Here is an 18,809-nt window from a genome sequence, read left to right as displayed (position 1 = left end):
GATTTTGCAATCTTTTAATGACATTAAAATGAAACTGTACCACTAATTACTCAACCACTGGCTACAGTTGTGATAGGAAATCTATACAAACACTTGTACAAAGACTTGTTGAGATTTGTACAAATGACACAAATTTTACCCGAGAAAAGAAACGGTACTCAAAACAGTGGAATCTCGACAGGGAGGTTCGGGGACCCTAGATCTTCACATTTAGGTTGTCAGCATCAACTAGTACTTAATCATTCACAGATTTCAAGAAGGGAGGCACCAGGATGATCCTGAAAGGTTGGCAACCCTAGCGGGAAAGGAGATGGTAATGATAGGGAAATGTGGATGTGGGTGCAATAAATAAACCAGTGCACCCATCGTAATATCCTGTCATCAAATGTTTCGGATTTAATTATTTGCCGATCTTCAGGATCGTCTTGGAGTCTCTCAAGACTCAAATATTAATATCCTGGACCCTGCTGTGAACAATCAGGGAGAAAAATAATTGGGACATTTAAAAAATTGTTTTTGTATTCATTTTCTTTGAACACTTTTGTTTATTAATTATAAAAATATTGGAGATAGGGAAAAAGAGCCTGTTTGAGTGGCAGGGTGGTTGGGGGCAACAGGTCATGTGATGAAACCTCCAGTAATAGTAGTGCTGAACTTGCTGTGATTTATAAAATATGTAAATTATTTGTGGCGCCCCAGAAACGATCCAACGCACATACTTCCCGGGGTGCCCGCCTCTTTTCCGCGATCTTGTCCGCGCCCGGGTGGCCCTCCGCGGAGGAGGAGCACGTGGTGTCTGCCGGGTACGCTTGAGGTCTTCGGTGACCAGTGGGCACCGGGGTGGGGGGTCTGGAGGGCATATTGGTCAGGGGTGGCAATATTATTATTTTAATTTGATAAGTTTACTTTGTTTGAATTTTTTCGTAACAAAGGGGGCACTTTTGTCAGGTTTTATTTTTTTTTTCATTTGATGGCACTGGGGGGGGGGAGCAGCCCAGTGTCTCCTGAGAGTTTTAATTAAAGGCGGCGCCCACACTGCCCAGGTCTGATGCTGCACCTGGTTCGCGCCCGCCCGCGGACACCACCGGAAACCTGGAGAGTGAGAAGCGACTGCGGCCCCGGGCGGTCAGCGCCGCCCAGCGGCTGACTCGGCGCCAGTCACTGCTTGCCTGCAGGCCTCGAACACGGACTTGGAAAGCCTTTGAACCGGGCGAGTGCAGTCTCAGGTAGGTAGGGGGGCTGGTGGTGGTGCGGTTACTGCCCTCCCTTGGGGAGGGGGGCGGCGGCGGCGGCTTAGACCCGGTTGGCGGTAAAGCACCGTGTCGGCCGGCGGATGAACGGGTGCGCGGTGTCCCTGCGGCCCACACACTGGCGAAGCCTGGAGCTGGATTTATTGCACTGTGGAGTACACGGAGCAACACGCCGGTCATTATAACACATTGCGTCATCTATTTTACACCACTGGTATCCATTAGTCATGTCAATAAAATGATCAGTTTATCTTTGTTCAGCAAACCCCACAAGTAAATGTGATGAAATACCTTCTTGGGAAGAAAGATCTGGCTAATCCACTTTTTTTTTTAGTTGAATAATTTTATGGGGAGAAGCACTGACTGAACCTTTTTCCCGCATCTCATTTATTTTATTGCAGCTTTAAGTTCGGGGCCTTACTATTTTACAAAAGTAAAGCCCAAAATGTAATAACTGTACAATATAATTGAAAGTGTTCAAAAAATTACTAGCTCTTATATTATTCATTTTCTGACAACATGTTGAATTCAAAATTACCATCTTCATTTAGAAATTCTTCCATGGCCTCACCAACCTTCACATTTTAGGTCTCAGCTTGCACCCTCCTCTTCCAATTCTAGCCTGCTGTGTGTTTTTCCTCCACCCCTCCTTCATAAGCTCCATTATCAACAGCAGAACTTTCAGCCCTAAACTCTGTGATTCTCTTCCTAAAACCTTCTGTCTTCCCACCTTCAAAAAGCCTCTTTGAAACTCCTTCAGTTATCTCCATCCCCCTTCTGTTTTGCAAGCTGCCTTGGAATATTTTGTTATGTTAATGATGGTATAAAGGTACCAATTGTTCTGTGTGTTAGCTCCTCTTATTGAGTCCTGTAGGCATTTGTAGTGTTAGCGATTGAAAAATAGTTAAAAGATCCATTTTACACACAATAATTACTTATATTCTATGCTATACTCCATTTTTAGATTGTTTCTGTAGGTTGAAAAACTTAAAATTAAAAGACTAAAAAGGACTGCCAGTGTATCGGTACAAGAGGTTACCACAGCATTCTCTAAGGCCAACTGGCACATGTTTACATTTAGATTTGCATTATCACAACAACTGGAGACTCTGTTCTCTTTATGCCTTGCTAACCCAAACATATTTAGCATCCCTAGGAACATTTTGATAGGGACTGGTACCAAAAGTGGGTAAAGGGTTATGGAATGCAGATGCCTATGGACCAGTGTAAATGAGGTAAAAGCCGTAGCCATAGGTTGGACGATGAAGGGAGACATCTGGAAGGTTGAAATCTCCTGACTATCTTCTGATGGCGAAGCACCCTTTGTAATGTCAGTGTTGGTCGTGACACTGACATTACAAAGGGTCAGTATCACAACCCTTGTATCACTGAGGTGACATTTCATCTTTAATAAACCTTCAAGTGTTTGACTGTATGTTGAATTCATCCTTGGCATATAGGCACAGGACTGCAGCCTTGTCTATATAATTACAAAATTCACATTCCTAACAGTAGTACGACTTTTAGAATGTCCCAGTACTTTACTTTTGTTCAAAATTTAGTGTTACGTAACTTGCAAGGGTTGAGTCTGATTATAATGGTCCAGGATCTTGTACAGCATTGTGATTTTGGAGTAAGTATGTTATCAGTATTAATGACAAGAGAATCAAAATGAAACCATGTGATGGGGTGGAGGGTTAAGACTTTGATAACTGAGAAATTAAGTGAAATCAAAATGAAGGTGAGGGCAGTGCATGACATTTTGTTGGGAGGAAACTAAATTATACCCTTGAGCTAGAATTGCAGAATTTTACAGACAGTACGGTCACTTGGTCCATAGTGACACAGGTGGATTCTGTTTCTATCACCGTTGCTGGTAACACATTTCATGTCTTATCGGCTCTCCATGTTTTTAAAATTAAAACATTTCTGATAACCCCCTTCCGTCATTCTTTTATTGCTATGTACTTTCTATGCGCCTCTTACTGTTTTAGATAATCCTATCTAGGTAATGTGAATCTAATCTTCTGTGCCTTTTGACTTTTCAGAATGATCTTTAAATTCTGCCCAGATTGTGGCCAGAAGGTAGAAGCTGCTTTCAACTTTTGCCCGTCTTGTGGTTTCAAGATACCTAAAGAAGATACTGAGGAGGAAGTGCAGCCTGTTATTGCGCAGTCCACAGCATCTCCAGGTTTGTGTTTTACTGATTTCTCCTCAGCCTTTCATTGCTCGTCCATCTAAAGTTAGAGAGGATAATTAATTGAGAGCAATGGGATCCTGAGTTTTAACCCGTGGTTCAGTTTCCTATCCACCAATATTGATTTCACCGTGTACCATCTGAAGGAAAACATCCACAAATATATCTTTTTAAATGTATATTTCTCTGCAGTTTTTTTAAGGTTTCCCCACATGCCTTCACTGGGATGGGCTACAGTGTGGAATTCTCTACAATTGTCCATTCTGCTTATCCTAACTTGGCACAGCCCCAATGTGCTACCCTCTGGCATTGTTTCTGATGCCCACTGCTGACATTCTTTCTCCTTAAAAGCCTACCCTCAGATCTTCCATCCTCTATAACTATCTCTTCTTGACTTCTCTGCAGCCTTTGACATAGTTGACCACTCCATCCTCCTCCATCCCTCCAATTATAGACCCAACTGTAACACACTCTTACTTAAGGTTCTTAAATACTTCACCTCCTTCGATTCCAACCTCTCCCGCACACCTGCAATGGCTTCTCCCATTCCCCTCACGGTAATCTCCATTGTGCTCCAAGGTTTCATATTTGACCACACCCCCCTTAATCTTGCGCACAAGTATGGCGTCAGCTTCTATTTGTATGGTGACAACACCCAGCTTCACATGTCTACTGTCATTCTCAAATCCATAAATGTTGCTGTGCTGTCCAACTGTCTGTCCAACTTCGTCATGGATGACCCAGAACTGTCTTCAGCACAACATTGGCAAGACTCAAGCAATCTTCCTCGGTACCCACCTCGAGGCCCAGCCCTTTCTGTTCTGTTTAGGCTGAATGTGACAGTGCACAATCTTTGTGTTATTTTGACCCTGAGCTGAGCTTCAAACTTTGCATTGGTCTCATAGTCACTTGCTTCCACCAATATTGCCTTCCCCGCCTTTACCTCACCCACACCTGCTAAAACCCTCATCCTTGCAGTTGTCACTTCCAGACTGGATTTCTACATCACTCTCCTTGCAGGCCTCATTAGCTCCATCTTTCACAAACTCCATCCGGAATTCTGTCGTCTGCATCCTATGCCATAATAAGCCCCACTCACTTGTCGCCCCTGCCCGTGCCAATTTCCATTGGCTGTCTGCCCAGTGCATCTATTTCAAAATCTTTGTCCATGCTTATAAATTCCTCCATGAAATTGCTGCACTCTGGCTCTGTGACCTGCCCCAGTCCTATGTCCCAGCTCAAGAATAAAACCAGACTGACCACCCAGCATCGGACCACTAGGCACCGGACATGACAAAGGCAAACCAAGCCCTGTCGACCCTGCAAAGTCCTCCTCACTAACATCTGGGGACTTGTGCCAAAATTGGGAGAGCTGTTCCACAGACTAGTCAAGCAACAGCCTGACATAGCCATACTCACAGAATCATACCTTTCAGCTAACGTCCCAGACTCTTCCATCACCATCGCTGTGTATGTCCAGTCCCACCGGCAGGACAGACCCACCAGAGGTGGCGGTACAGTGATATACAGTCAGGAGGAAGTGGCCCTGGGATTCCTCAACATTGACTCTGGACCCCATGAAATCTCATGACATCAGGTCAAACACGGGCAAGGAAACCTCCTGCTGATTACCACCTACCACCCTCCCTCAGCTGATGAATCAGTCCTCCTCCATGTTGAGCACCACTTGGAGGAAGCACTGAGGGTAGCAAGTGCACAGAATGTACTCTGGGAGGGGGACTTCAATGTCCTTCACCAAGGGTGGCTTGGCAGCACCACTACTGACCGAGCTGGCCGAGTCCTGAAGGACATAGCTGCCCGACTGGGCCTGCAGCAGGTGGTGAGTGAACCAACACGAGGGAAAAACCTACTAGACCTCGTCCTCACCAATCTACCTGTTTCAGATGCATCTGTCCATGACTGTATCGGTAGGAGTGACCACCGCACAGTCCTTGTGGAGAAGAAGTCCCATCTTCACACTGAAGACACCATCCAACATGTTATGTGGCACTACCACCGTGCTAAATGGGATAGTTTCAGAACAGATCTAGCAGCTCAAAACTGGGCATCCATGAGGCGCTGTGGGCCATCAGCAGCAGCAGCAGCAGAATTGTATTCCAGCACAATCTATAACCTCATGGCCTGGCATATTCCTCACTCTACCATTACCAAAAAGCCAGGGGATCAACCCTGGTTCAATGAGGAGTGTAGAAGAGCATGCCAGGAGCAGCACCAGGCGTACCTAAAATTAAACAACTAACGGGAGGAGGAGTATCTGTAAACATCCTCATCCTCATTGATGGCAGAGTCCAGCATATGAGTGCAAAAGACAAGGCTGAAGCGTTTGCAACCATCTTCAGCCAGAAGTGGATGATCCATCTCGGCCTCCTCCATCACAGAAGCCAGTCGTCAGCCAATTCGATTCACTCCACGTGATATCAAGAAACGGTTGAGTGCACTGGATCCAACAAAGGCTATGGGCCCCGACAACGTCTTGGCTGTAGTGCTGAAGACATGCTCCAGAACTAGCCATTCCTCTAGCCAAGCTGTTCCAGTACAGCTACAATACTGGCATCTACTTGACAATGTGGAAAATTGCCCAGGTATGTCCTGTCCACAAAAAGCAGGACAAATCCAATCCGGCCAATTACCACCCCATCAGTCCACTCTCAATCATCAGCAAAGTGATGGAAGGTGTCGTCGACAGTACTATCAAGCGGTACCTATTCACCAATAACCTGCTCACCGATGCTCAGTTTGGGTTCTGCCAGGACCACTCGGCTCCAGACCTCATTACAGCCTTGGTCCAAACATGGACAAAAGAGCTGAATTCCAGCGGTGAAGTGAGAGTGACTGCCCTTGACATCAAGGCAGCATTTGACCAAGTGTGGCACCAAGGAGCCCTAGTAAAATTGAAGTCAATGGGAATCAGGGGGAAAACTCTCCAGTGGCTGGAGACATACCTAGCACAAAGGAAGATGGCAGTGGCTGTTGGAGGCCAATCATCACAGCCCCAGGACATTGCTGCAGGAGTTCCTCAAGGCAGTGTCCTAGGCCCAACCATCTTTAGCTGCTTCATCAATGACCATCCCTCCATCATAAGATCAGAAATGGGGATATTTGCTGATGATTGCACAGTGTTCAGTTCCATTCGCAACCCCTCAGATAATGAAGCAGTCTGCCCGCATGCAGCAAGACCTGGACAACATCCAGGCTTGGGCTCATAAGTGGCAAGTAACATTCGCGCCAGGCAATGACCATCTCCAACAAGAGAGAATCTAACCACCTCTCCTTGACATTCAACGGCAATACCATCGCTTAATTCCTTACCATCGCTGAATTCCTTACCATCAACATCCTGGGGGTCACCATTGACCAGAAACTTAACTGGACCAGCCACATAAATATCGTGGCTACAAGAGCAAGTCAGAGGCTGGGTATTCTGCGGTGAGTGACTCACCTCCTGACTCCCCAAAGCCTTTTCACCATCTACAAGGCACAAGTCAAGAGTGTGATGGAATACTCTCCACTTGCCTGGATGAGTGCAGCTCCAATAACATTCAAGAAGCTCAACACCATCCAAGATAAAGCAGCCCGCTTGATTGGCACCCCTCCACCACCCTAAACATTCACTCCCTTCACCACCGGTGCACAGTGGCTGCAGTGTGTACCATCTACAGGATGCACTGCAGCAACTTGCCAAGGCTTCTTCGACAGCACCTCCCAAACCCACGACCTCTACCACCTAGAAGGACAAGCGCAGCAGGCACATGGGAACAACACCACCTGCACGTTCCCCTCCAAGTCACACACCATCCCAACTTGGAAATATACCGCTATTCCTTCATCGTCGCTGGGTCAAAATCCTGGAACTCCCTACCTATCAGAGCTGTGGGAGAACTTTCACGACACGGACTGCAGCGGTTCAAGAAGGCGGCTCACCACCACCTTCTCAAGGGCAATTAGGGATGGGCAATAAATGCTGGCCTTGTCAGCGACGCCCACATCCCATGAACGAATAAAAAAAAATACTCTGCACCATTCTGTGCATCTTCCCTCACTCCACCATCAATGGCAGTGTTTTCAGTCATTATGCCCCAGCATTTTAGAGTTCTCTTCCTAGAGTCCTCCATCTTGTGACTTCTTGCCCTGATTTCAAATTCCTCCTCAAAACCTAGCACTTTAACTGTGCTTTTGGTCAACTCCCCTTTGCGTCCTTCTCGATGCCTTATTTTCCTTTTATAATATGCCTTGGCACAAGTTGGTGATTGGTTGTTAGTCAATTCAAGACAGTTGAATGACATTGTACCCCCCCCCACCCCACCCATTCATTAACTGCAAAAAGAAATATTTTTACTGTATCCTGGAACATTGTTTAGGGACACAACTGAGTAACAGCAAGCTTATTTATCTTGAGAGATCAAGTTTTAGTGGCAAGCAGTCCTACAAGTTAAACTATGTTGTGATTGGAAGTTTAAGCACTCAACTACTTCAGCTGCTTGGCTGCTGCAGTTCTAAAGTAATAGTGTTAAAGATCACTTACTTTGTTACACTGTGGTCTAGTCTTTAAAATGCTTGAATTTTCATTGTCATTTCAGCTCAGACTGTGCCCAGTGCAGAGGCATCCAAAACAAAGCGCACCCCTGTGAAAATAACCTACGCTAAAACGGAGATACCTTCCCCCAAGAGAAAACGAGAAACTGAAACAAGCTTTCAAAGTTCCCCTACAAAAGTATCACCTGGTAAGTTCTCACCATGGAAGAGATGAGATCAAATGGTTGCATCAGATGAAGTGGCTGCTTGCAGTCTGATTCAGTATGGAACACTGAGTTTTAAAAACTATTTGATTAAACTGCAAACTTTATTTGACTGAAGCTGTTTTCCATACCAGCCTTGTTGAGGAATTTTGCTGAGTGTGATGTTGGCTAGTAAGCCAGCACAGTAAGTAGAATCTCGCCAAGTAAATCTGGAAACCTGCAACTTAAATACAACTTACCTATATGAATATGGAAGGCCTCGAATCACTGACAGAACAAAGCATTTTGGTGTTGCAACCTATAACATAAAATAACATTTTGTGTGGCTGGCTAGGTTTCTGCTATGTTGAATGTCCTTCATTGAAGAATGTTTTTTAATGTAGTTGTAGGTCTATTGGGGAAATTACTTTATAATCAAGTACAAAGGAATTGCATGCATGGAAAACTTTGCAAAATGATTTCCAGATCCTTGATTTATGGTGGGTCTGATGCATTTTGGTAGATTTTCAAGCCAAGCTGTGAAAATTTTAACCAAACATATAAACTTTTTTTTAAACTGTATTGTGGGACAGCAACTTTAGAGTTTTTTTTGTACATATGTATTTGGAAACAGGAAAATACATGGAGCCCATTAGTTTCTTAACTAACTTTTTTCTTGGCGTGCATCTGCATGGTGCCATTATGTACTTTTTTTTCAAAAGAAAAATACTGCTGAGATCGGACTGTCCTATTTCAAGTTCTTACACATCTGTTAAAATAAGCTGCACTGGACTAAATGAGTTTTGTTCTTTTATTAGTTTCGAGAAATCCCAAAGGAAAACGCCAGAAAAGTAATCCATTGGAACCAATTCCAGAAAACAAAATCCTGACTGATCAGAACAGTAAAAAATGGAAACTTGTCAAGCTCCTCTCTCAGAATGAAACTGAATCTGGGTTGCTCTATTCAGGTACCTTCACCACATATTTGCAGAATAAGATACAATTAGCTAGAAGAATTGGCATTTATACTAGATAGCAATCATACTGTCAGCATTTTGCAGTTTACTTTATTGCACGCTGAAACCTTTCTGGTATCAAAGTCAGGTGCTTTCAATTGTTGAAACTAATTATAGTATTTTTCCAAATTAATCAAAGTATATAGTTACTAGAAAAAATATTTTTAATGTAGGTTTTATATTTCACGGTTAAATATCCTCTCTAAGATTTTTGTCAAATATGCAAGGATGTTTCCAGGGCTTTTAGAGCACTTAATATTAAAATCATGGTTGCATGCACACCCATTACTGTAGGGTGTCTTTTTGCAGTGTCGGAGTACATGTTCATTTCATGGTCTATCAACACATCAGAAACCGACTAAAGTGCATCTAATTTGTAATTTAAATTCAGCTATGATCTACTATTGTACCACTAATATGTTTTTTTTTAAAGCTGTAAAAGCTTGCCTGAAGTAACAGCAAATGTTAAATATGTCCAAAAGAAAGAATAGCAAGCCTGTAACATTTGAACATCAGTTGGCAAGAGTGACCTTTTGACTTGGATGAGCTTATTCACCAAATATACGTATTGTAAATGTCACTGACCAATTACTTGTCAGTGGGAGAGCTTGTGCTTTTTTTTAAACCCTGCAGTTGTAGAAATTTTGATCTATAAGAAAAACAAAAAAATAATTAAAATTTTAAGTGAACTTTCAACTTATCCACCACTCAAACACACTTGTTACATAGTGGATATCCAGTATTGGATGAGCAGAAATTTCCTCCCAATTAAATATTGGGAAGACTGAAGCCATTGTCTTCGGCCCCCGCCATAAACGCTGTTCCCTATCCATCAATTCCATCCCCCTCTCCCTGGCCACTGTCTGAGGCTGAACAAGACTGTTCACAATCTCGCCATCCTATTTGACCCTAAGCTGAGCTTCCAACCCCATATGCTCTCCATCACAAAGACAACCTACTCCTACCTCCGTAATATCGCCCGATTCTGTGCTTGCCTCAGCCCATCTGCTGTTGAAACCCTTATCAAGCTTTTTTTTACCTCCAGACTCGACTATTCCAAAACTCTCCTGGCTGGTCTCCCATCTTCCATCCTCCATAAACTTCAGCTCATCCAAAGCTCTGCTGCCTGTATCCTGACTAGCACCAAGTTCTGTTAACCCATCACCCCTGTGCTCGCTGACCTACATTGGCTCCCGGTCCAGCAATGCCTCAAATTTAAAATTCTCATCTTTGTTTTCAAATCCCTCCATGGCTTCGCCTCCTCCAGCCCTTCAACCCTCTGAAAACTCTGCGTTCCTCCAATTCTGGCCTCTTGTGCATCCCCGATTTCCTTCGCCTCTCCATTGGCGGCTGTGCCTTCAGCTGTCTAGGCTGTAAGCTCTGGAATTCCCTCCCTAAGCCTCTCAGTCTCTTTACCCCTCTGTTCTCCTTTTAAGGTGCTCCTTAAAACCTACCTCCTTGACTAACCTGTCCTAATATCTCCCTATGTAGCTCAGTGTCAAATTTTGTCTGGTGACGCTCCTGCAAAGCTCCTTGGAACGTTTTACTACGTTAAAGGGGCTATATAAATGCAAGTTGTTGTTGGAGTTTCATTGTTCTGCTGATTGGATTGAAGGACAGAGTTATTGCTAAAGCCAAAAGTAATTATTGTTTTGATTAATCATTGAAAGTGTTTACTCTTTCAGCACAACAAGCGGCTGGTCCCTCACAACAATGCAAATACGTTGTTAAAGTGGTAAGTTGTAATCTGCTTGAGCTTCCAGAGTTAACATTTGTAATGTGATTTACACTACTGTGTACTGATGGTGCTGTGCATGTAAATATGTTTTCAGGATGCCAAGGACGGTAGAATTTTCAATGAACAAAATTTTCTCCAGCGTGCTGCAAAGCAAAATAAAGGTAAACACCATTAATGGGGATTGTCAATTTAAAAAAAAAAAAATCAGTTTGATGAAATCTAAAATTAGTAGTCCATTATACTAAGATCAAAAAGAATGGAATGGGAAAAGGCTCATCTTTGCCCACTCTTTCGATAAACTATGTGTAACTTACTCCATCATGGACTCTACCCCGTCTATTAATCTCCTAAATGCTCTCAGATCTCTCTTTCCTTCCCCACCCCCACCCCATCAGTAATTGAGCAAAACTCCAGACTATTTATCCATCCTTCCATCTCCATGATGCAACCCTGACCCTCTACAGATTATATCCCCCTCGCTGGCTCCACTAGCTCAGAAATCATTGATTAGTTCTGTAGGATATTTGTTCACCTCAGTCTGTATCTATGCATTAATCTTCAATCTCATTCGCACTAAACAAACTGCTTGTTAGGAGTCTGTTCTAGGTATCCAATAGCTTATGGGAAGTTAAAAAAAAATCATCTCATCTAGAGATTTGTTCATTTTGAACTTGAGTCCTGGTTTACTTAAGAGCCAAGTTAACTATGTCTTTCTGTACTGTGAACAACCGGCAGGATCAGTTTCATGCAACATTTGCCTTGGTTTGTTAATTACAAAACAAGAGCTGTTGCGGTTGTAAACTGGACAGAAATGTACAGAATATGTGATCAGTTTATTACAGTGATTGGGTGTAGTTTTTCCCCATGTGGAATTTCCAATGTTATAGCCGATGCCAAACAGCTGCCCCACAGCCAATTTAAGAACATCACTGGTATGATGTGGAGATGCCGGTGATGGACTGGGGTTGACAATTGTAAACAATTTTACAACACCAAGTTATAGTCCAACAATTTTTATTTGAAATCTACAAGCTTTCGGAGGCTTCCTCCTTCCTCAGGTAAATGTCAAGAGCTCCTTGAAGCCTACGCATTTATACATATAGAACAATACATGGTGTTTACAGACTGCCCCTGCAACTGCCCGTTGCCAAGGCAATCACCGTGTTCAGACAGAGAGGTGTCACCTACAGAACCCCCGAATACACATTCAACAAAAAAACAAACAGGAAAAAAAAGAGAGAGGCAGAAACATCCGGAAGGCAGAGAAAGCCAGCAAATGACCCATTATATTAAAAACAGATAGCTTTTGTTCGCTGGTGGGGTAACGTGTAGCGTGACATGAACCCAAGATCCCGGTTGAGGCCGTCCTCATGGGTGCGGAACTTGGCTATCAATTTCTGCTCGACAATTTTGCGTTGTCGTGTGTCTCGAAGGCCGCCTTGGAGAACGCTTACCCGAAGATCAGTGGCTGAATGTCCCTGACTGCTGAAGTGTTCCCCGACTGGGAGGGAACCCTCCTGTCTGGCAATTGTTGCGCGGTGTCCGTTCATCCGTTGTCGCAGTGTCTGCATGGTCTCGCCAATGTACCATGCTCTGGGGCATCCTTTTCTGCAGCGTATGAGGTAGACAACATTGGCCGAGTCACAGGAGTATGAACCATGCACCTGGTGGGTGGTGTCCTCTCGTGTGATGGTGGTATCTGTGTCGATGATCTGGCATGTCTTGCAGCGGTTACCGTGGCAGAGTTGTGTGGTGTCGTGGACGCTGTTCTCCTGAAAGCTGGGTAATTTGCTGCGAACGATAGTCTGTTTGAGGTTGGGTGGCTGTTTAAAGGCGAGTAGTGGAGGTGTGGGGAAGGCCATAGCGAGGTGTTCGTCGTCATTGATGACATGTTGAAGGCTGCGGAGAACATGGCGTAGTTTCTCCGCTCCGGGGAAGTACTGGACGACGAAGGGTACTCTGTTGGTTGCGTCCCGTGTTAGTCTTCTGAGACACATATGTTGGTCCACAGATCCAGTTGCCACGACTTCAAAATTGGTGCAGAGTTCATTTTTGGTGAAATGGATTGGTCAGGAAAGCTTGCATGGGAATTTTTCACACTATGAAAGTGATCTAAACACTGCACAGTATTTTGCACAGTTGCGCAGTTGGGTTCTTGACTTCAAAATATTTGTGATTAATGTTTTTAAAAAAATTTGTTAAACTTTTAAACCATCTGGTGCATGATGTCATCTTTAGAACTTCAGCAGTTCAAACAACCTACAAATTTTAAAAGTAACCAATTTATTTTGTTGTATTTTCTATAATTTCTAGAGGCATATTAATAGCCGACACAATATAATAGAATACGTCATAAATGATCTCAAGAAACTTTCTCCATTTGAAAACCACAGTGGTGCTTTTTTAACCATCAATTCAGTTAGTGTTACTGATGTGTGGTTGATTTTTATTTTATTTTTCAGTTGACAAATGGATGAAGTCTCATAAGATGGCATTTCTGGGAATTCCGACATGTGTTGGCTTTGGATCCCATGAAAATGCTTACAGGTTAGTTCACTAATATGTGGTGCAGTAAGAAAAGCATTACAGTAACTTGTTTTTCTTTAACTGATGACCTTGAAGAACCAGTCTTACTAATTAACTTTTTTCAACTGAAAATCCAGTAGTTAGAAAGAATTGTGATTAGCATCCTCTTATTTTGTTCTGTTTCTGTTAACATTTTAAATATTTGTTTTCATAATTTATTAACAAGTGATAATGGCCTCGTCATATCTATTGGTTAAGAGGAATTACTGAGCTTGGCTTGTGAGAGATCTGAATTATTAGCAGAGACACAATCATCAACTTGTGAATGCTTCATTAACTGCACAGTATGTAAATTCAGCTGCTTCACACTGTTCAGGTCAATACCCTGATGATGCCTTCAGTACTCCCTGTTCAACAAGAATTAAGTCAACTTTGATACAGATGAGACAGGATGTGAATCCTGATCCTTTGCAACTGTTAGATTGCTGATGATGAGACTCTCTTAATTTGCAGAAAACTAGCTAATTTCGTAACATTTCCTTAAAACTTAAAAAAAAAAATAAAGCTTTTAACCCAGTACCAGCAAAAACATTAATACAGGTGTACAGTTTAAAAACAACTGTTTAGGGCCAAGAAAGAAAGTCACATGTCTTGGAATGTAGCTTGGAGAAGACAAAGAGCAGAGTATGATCAGAGTACTCCCATCATATGGCCATGTAGATTTGTTATTAAGGGAGCCACAAAGCTCCACAGAAGGGTTTGCACTTGTTGGTTGTGGCTGAAGAGAGAACGTGGCCAGTTAGCTTAGTTAAGCTGCTGTCCATAAAAGCTGTAAACTGGGTTTAATGGAATTTAGGGTGCAATTATGTTGCCATTGTTGCATCAAAAATAATTTTGGGTGTACATTGTAATGAATGTGGCAGCATAACTGCAGATTCTGATACTGATCTGACTCGAACAGATTAAAAAAGGTTGCGTGAGGCCACCTTGCATTGCTTGGGCTTGGCACTCTGGAGGATAACTCCAGTGCAGTGTGAAACCAAATTTTAAAGCACTCTGTTTGTTGGACTTCCTAGGCACTTGCTGCAGAATCTTTTTAATGTTATGAAGTTGATGCTCCCTGCCGGTACTCTCAAGATTTAAAAATTACTGGCCAGGTGATGAGCTGCACTTTGCACTGAACATCTACCAGTCTCAGACTAGTAGATCACATAATTGCAGCATTTAGAGAATTTTAATATAACAGGTACAGGCTAGTAAGGTTCCAGGTTCAATCCGTACTCTGTGCTGAGTTAGTTGATCTCGGCAAGGGCAGTGGTGAAAGTACTCCATTTGGTTTCTTGTTTTTGGGCTAAGTGGGGGAAGAGAGAGATGGCAATCTGCCGGGGTTTCTACTCCGATAACTAACCAGTGATTCCCGTATGTAGAAAGTTGGAGGCAGAACTGATCAACTGAACTGTTTACCTTCTATTCGCCCCCTTCCCCAATCAAATAGCCTGCTGACAGCCTTTATAGGCTTAAATGTGAGATACTGAGAGTACCTGCTTCTGCCTGTCGATCCATACACCAGTATAAATTTATTTTAAATATTCATCGAGTTGAAGAGAACGAGGGAGTGCTAGGATGTAGGTTCTCCCCTGCAATTTTTGTTTCTTCCCCATATAGAGTGCAATATTATTAGATTGCTGTGGCAAGTTGCTGAACAAAAGCCGTGCACTTCCTCTGCTGTTATATAGGAACATTCAATCCCTCGAGGCTGTTCCGCCATTCTATTAGGTCATGACTGATCTGTACTTCATCTCCGTTTACCCTTCTCTGTGAAGTGTACCTCTCAAAAACAACTTGCATTTATATAGGGCCTTTAATGTAGAAAAACATCCCAAAGTGTTTCACAGAAGCATTATACAAATAATGAATGCTGAGCCAAAGAAAGAGATATTAGGAGGACCAAAACCGTGGACCTAGAGATGGGTTTTAAGGAAGTTCAGTAGATATCTAAAGAAAAGTATGTTGACAGGCACTTACAAGCAGGTCTCCGGCCCATTCTCTTGCCAGGGAAAATGCACGTGTAGTGGGAAAGAATCAGGGGCAGGAGAGAAAATAATTAATGAAATGGTTGTGTGTGTTGTGCTAAAGCAGAAGTAACTTTATTTGTGGTGTTTTATTAGATGCCTTGTTTTACATAAAGGGGCTATCCCAATGTAAATAAATCTACATTTGAGGAAAATTGCCACAAAACCTGTTTATTTGTATAAACTCATTTTGAAGGAACACCACCTGCTGATCTCTGAACTTGTTATATTTCCATATCTTCCATAAGATATGGCAATGTGTTAAGACTGTTGGAGACAGAAGCCAGATCTTCTACAGGGCATATGAAGTCTATTACGTCTTTATATTCTTTTACTAACTTTGTAGGATATTTTCAAAAATATTTGTCTAAGGCACCTTCAGAACATAGGAACAGGAGTAGACCATTCAGCCCTTCAAGCCTGTTCCGCCATTCAATGAGATCATGGCAAATCTGTATCCCAACTCCATTTACTCTCCTCCAAATCCCTTAATACTCTTGGCTATCTTATCACTGTTTTATCAGACTTATCACCTTGATGTTAATTTAAACTGTTTGACTTGGGTTTTTATAGGTTTCTAGTATTTCCAAACTTGGGTAACAGTTTGCATTCAATTCTTGAGAAAAGTAAGAAGCCCTTGTCTGAAAAAGCAGTACTTCAACTATCTTATAGAATGGTGAGTGTCTCTGAAAATATATATTCCTGGTTTGGGTTCAGTGCTGTGCTTTTTAATTAATATAAACTTCCTGTCTTCGTCAGATTGATGTGCTTGAGTACATTCATGAGAACGAATATGTACATGCCGACATCAAGGCAGAAAATATATATGTGAATCCTGGTGATCTAGAACAGGTAGGAAACGTTTCTCCGTACAGAACAATTAAACTTAACAAAGGGCAAGCTTAGCACCTGGCTTTCTTGTGTCATGCTGTAGAAAATTAATGGCAGGCTCCTCAGATGGCTCAGTGGGTTTTTAGCAATGAGTAGCTGAGCTGTACAAAGTCTCAGGAAAGTCTCAGGTTTGATCTTTAGTCTGTGTTGAGCTAACATATCTCAGGCACTACAAATTGTATCAGCAGGCTTGGGTTAGAGCTGGGAAAACTGGCCAATGGTCCTCATCCCTCCTTCCTGTTGGAAGTATGTGTGTGTGCATTGGCTGAGGACGGGGTTGGACTTTTGTTACGATCGTATATCCTACTTGTTCTCACTGCTGAGGCTCACACGAGTGATGGCCACTCTGACGAGAAGAAACTCAAAAAACCATGGATCCATCAGAACAGTTTGGATCCAAGATAATGTTGATCTGCCCATGGGCTGGAGGAAATTGAACTCTCTCTTCAGCAAAAAGTTTAAACAAGCAAATATGGTTTCTCCAAACCAGACGACGAGGCATGGGTTTAAAAAAAAAACCCATCTTGTTGCTACCAGCAATGGCACTTGGCATAAAATGCACTCGTTGCTACAGCGAATGATCCAGTTCTGATCAATCAGACAAAACATCCACCTTTTTTTTTTAAAAAAAAGTAGAATTTCATACAGGAACAATCCTTCTACCTTGCTGATTGGTACCCAAGCTGATCATCAATGATCAGAAAAAGCAAAGTATAATTGGTGAAGACGAAAAACAAAAATCATTCATATGCAATTACCTGGAAAATGGTCTATTAACAGCAATGTCATCAATTGTATACCACCAGGAGATGCCAAACATTCTGTTGGCGCCAGAATAAATCCATATGTACAAATTAAGGACAACAAAAGAAAATAGGAAATGCAGGAAGAACTTTTTTACTAGAAGGGTGAGCAGAACTTTTTTACTAGCAGGATGGAACAGATTATTGACATGGGTGGCGGATCAAGAAACCCCAAAGGTTTCAAGAAGGAAGTGGACGGGTTCTTGTTAACAAATGGGATCCAGGATTATTAGAAATGCACCAAGGGAATGCCATGGATAGATGGGCTAGATGGACCAACGGTCTTCTCCTGTCTGAAGCTGTTACTTTGTTAGTATGGTCTGGTGTAACAGAGGACAGTTTGGCTAAGTACCTGGATAAGCAAATTGAGAAGTATATCACATAGCCACATAAAGGATCAAAATCCTAAAAAACCTCCATTATTCCAAGAATATATTTCCACTTAGCTCTTGCCCAAGTCTCTCAAAGTACCCTAATTGGACTAGACAATACTACATTTTCCTGCCAAAATCTCAGATGACATTTTCTCTGTCAAACACAGGGATGGAGGTCCAGGACTGTCTCACTTAGAAATCCAGATTCCACCATGATTGGAGAAACTTGAGTCCCCAACAGCTCAGAAGACACAACAAGAAGGCCCTGGTCCCTTTAACTTTTGGGGGGAGGTGGGGGGGGGGGGGGGGAGAGCAACTGTGAAAACATAAAACTGAAAAACCTTAAGGAACCGATAATCATTGAAAAACACTAGGAAGCATTCGTGAAAATCAAGAAAGTTTGGTTGGATTGAGTAAACAAGTGCAGATCCAATAAATAAATGTGCAGAATGGAGAAAAGTGGAATTCCACAAATGGAAAGCACGTGCATGTCAAGGGGTTAGACTAACATTTTTCCAAAATGACAAGACATTGTTGAATAGGTACCCAGGTTTTCAGAACTGCAAGAATCAAGCTCAATTCACAAAAGCTCTACTACTGAAAGGCAACATATATCCTACTCAAAGCATATTGCAAAAATCCAATAACTGTCAAAAGCACAAGAATGAACAGATACAATAAGATCCTAAACAACTCGAAAGAGTAAGTATGCATGGATGGATAGACTTCCTCTACAGAACCCAGATAATAGCAGAAGATTGCTCTCTATAACCCTGACATTTTCCACAAAGGAGACAAATTGGCAGCAGTAGATATGGTAAGATACAGATAACAATCAAGCATTGGAAAAAACATGGTCTGAAAAGAAAACAAGTATAAACATCTCAGGAAAGAGATTAAAGATATGACTAGAGGAAATCAAATCAAATTCTTCGGATTTGTTACTGGCGTCAGAGGTAAATGGCTTGGGGGAAAAAGCCTGTCATTTCTTAACATTGAATTCTATAAATCATTCACCATTCAAACCTCTAGACTGGAAATATAATTAATACTTTTTTGGAACTTAGTAAATATTAGTCAATATGTAAATATCAACCCTTTATGCTCTACATTAACATTGTTTATTGTATGCCATGGCTGTAGCTTATTTTTAATACATGCTGAATAAGCCAAGATACTCGTATCAAGTAATTACTTAGATAATAA

The 18,809-nt window shown here is 42.3% G+C and overlaps 1 protein-coding gene across 2 annotated transcripts in view; it reads left to right on the top strand.

The window, feature by feature from the left end:
- Positions 1-1,100: 1,100 nt before the first annotated feature.
- The window catches only part of vrk3 (VRK serine/threonine kinase 3), a 31,034-nt gene continuing 13,325 nt past the window's right edge, over positions 1,101-18,809 (top strand). Inside the window, exons 1-9 of one of the 2 annotated variants that reach the window (XM_067997849.1) lie at positions 1,101-1,226; positions 3,299-3,441; positions 8,046-8,189; positions 9,002-9,151; positions 10,885-10,934; positions 11,032-11,098; positions 13,400-13,484; positions 16,109-16,211; positions 16,295-16,387. In XM_067997849.1, the coding sequence (XP_067853950.1) occupies positions 3,300-3,441; positions 8,046-8,189; positions 9,002-9,151; positions 10,885-10,934; positions 11,032-11,098; positions 13,400-13,484; positions 16,109-16,211; positions 16,295-16,387 (834 nt within the window). In that variant the 5' untranslated portion in view covers positions 1,101-1,226; position 3,299. The remainder of the gene's footprint in view (positions 1,227-3,298; positions 3,442-8,045; positions 8,190-9,001; positions 9,152-10,884; positions 10,935-11,031; positions 11,099-13,399; positions 13,485-16,108; positions 16,212-16,294; positions 16,388-18,809) is intronic. The other variant, XM_067997850.1, reaches the window with a different exon arrangement.

Source organism: Heptranchias perlo, chromosome 16 (assembly GCF_035084215.1).
Source record: "Heptranchias perlo isolate sHepPer1 chromosome 16, sHepPer1.hap1, whole genome shotgun sequence".
Lineage (NCBI taxonomy): Eukaryota > Metazoa > Chordata > Chondrichthyes > Hexanchiformes > Hexanchidae > Heptranchias > Heptranchias perlo.
The sequence above is the reverse complement of the archived record's forward strand: the minus strand, read 5'-3'. Positions and strand labels throughout refer to the sequence as shown.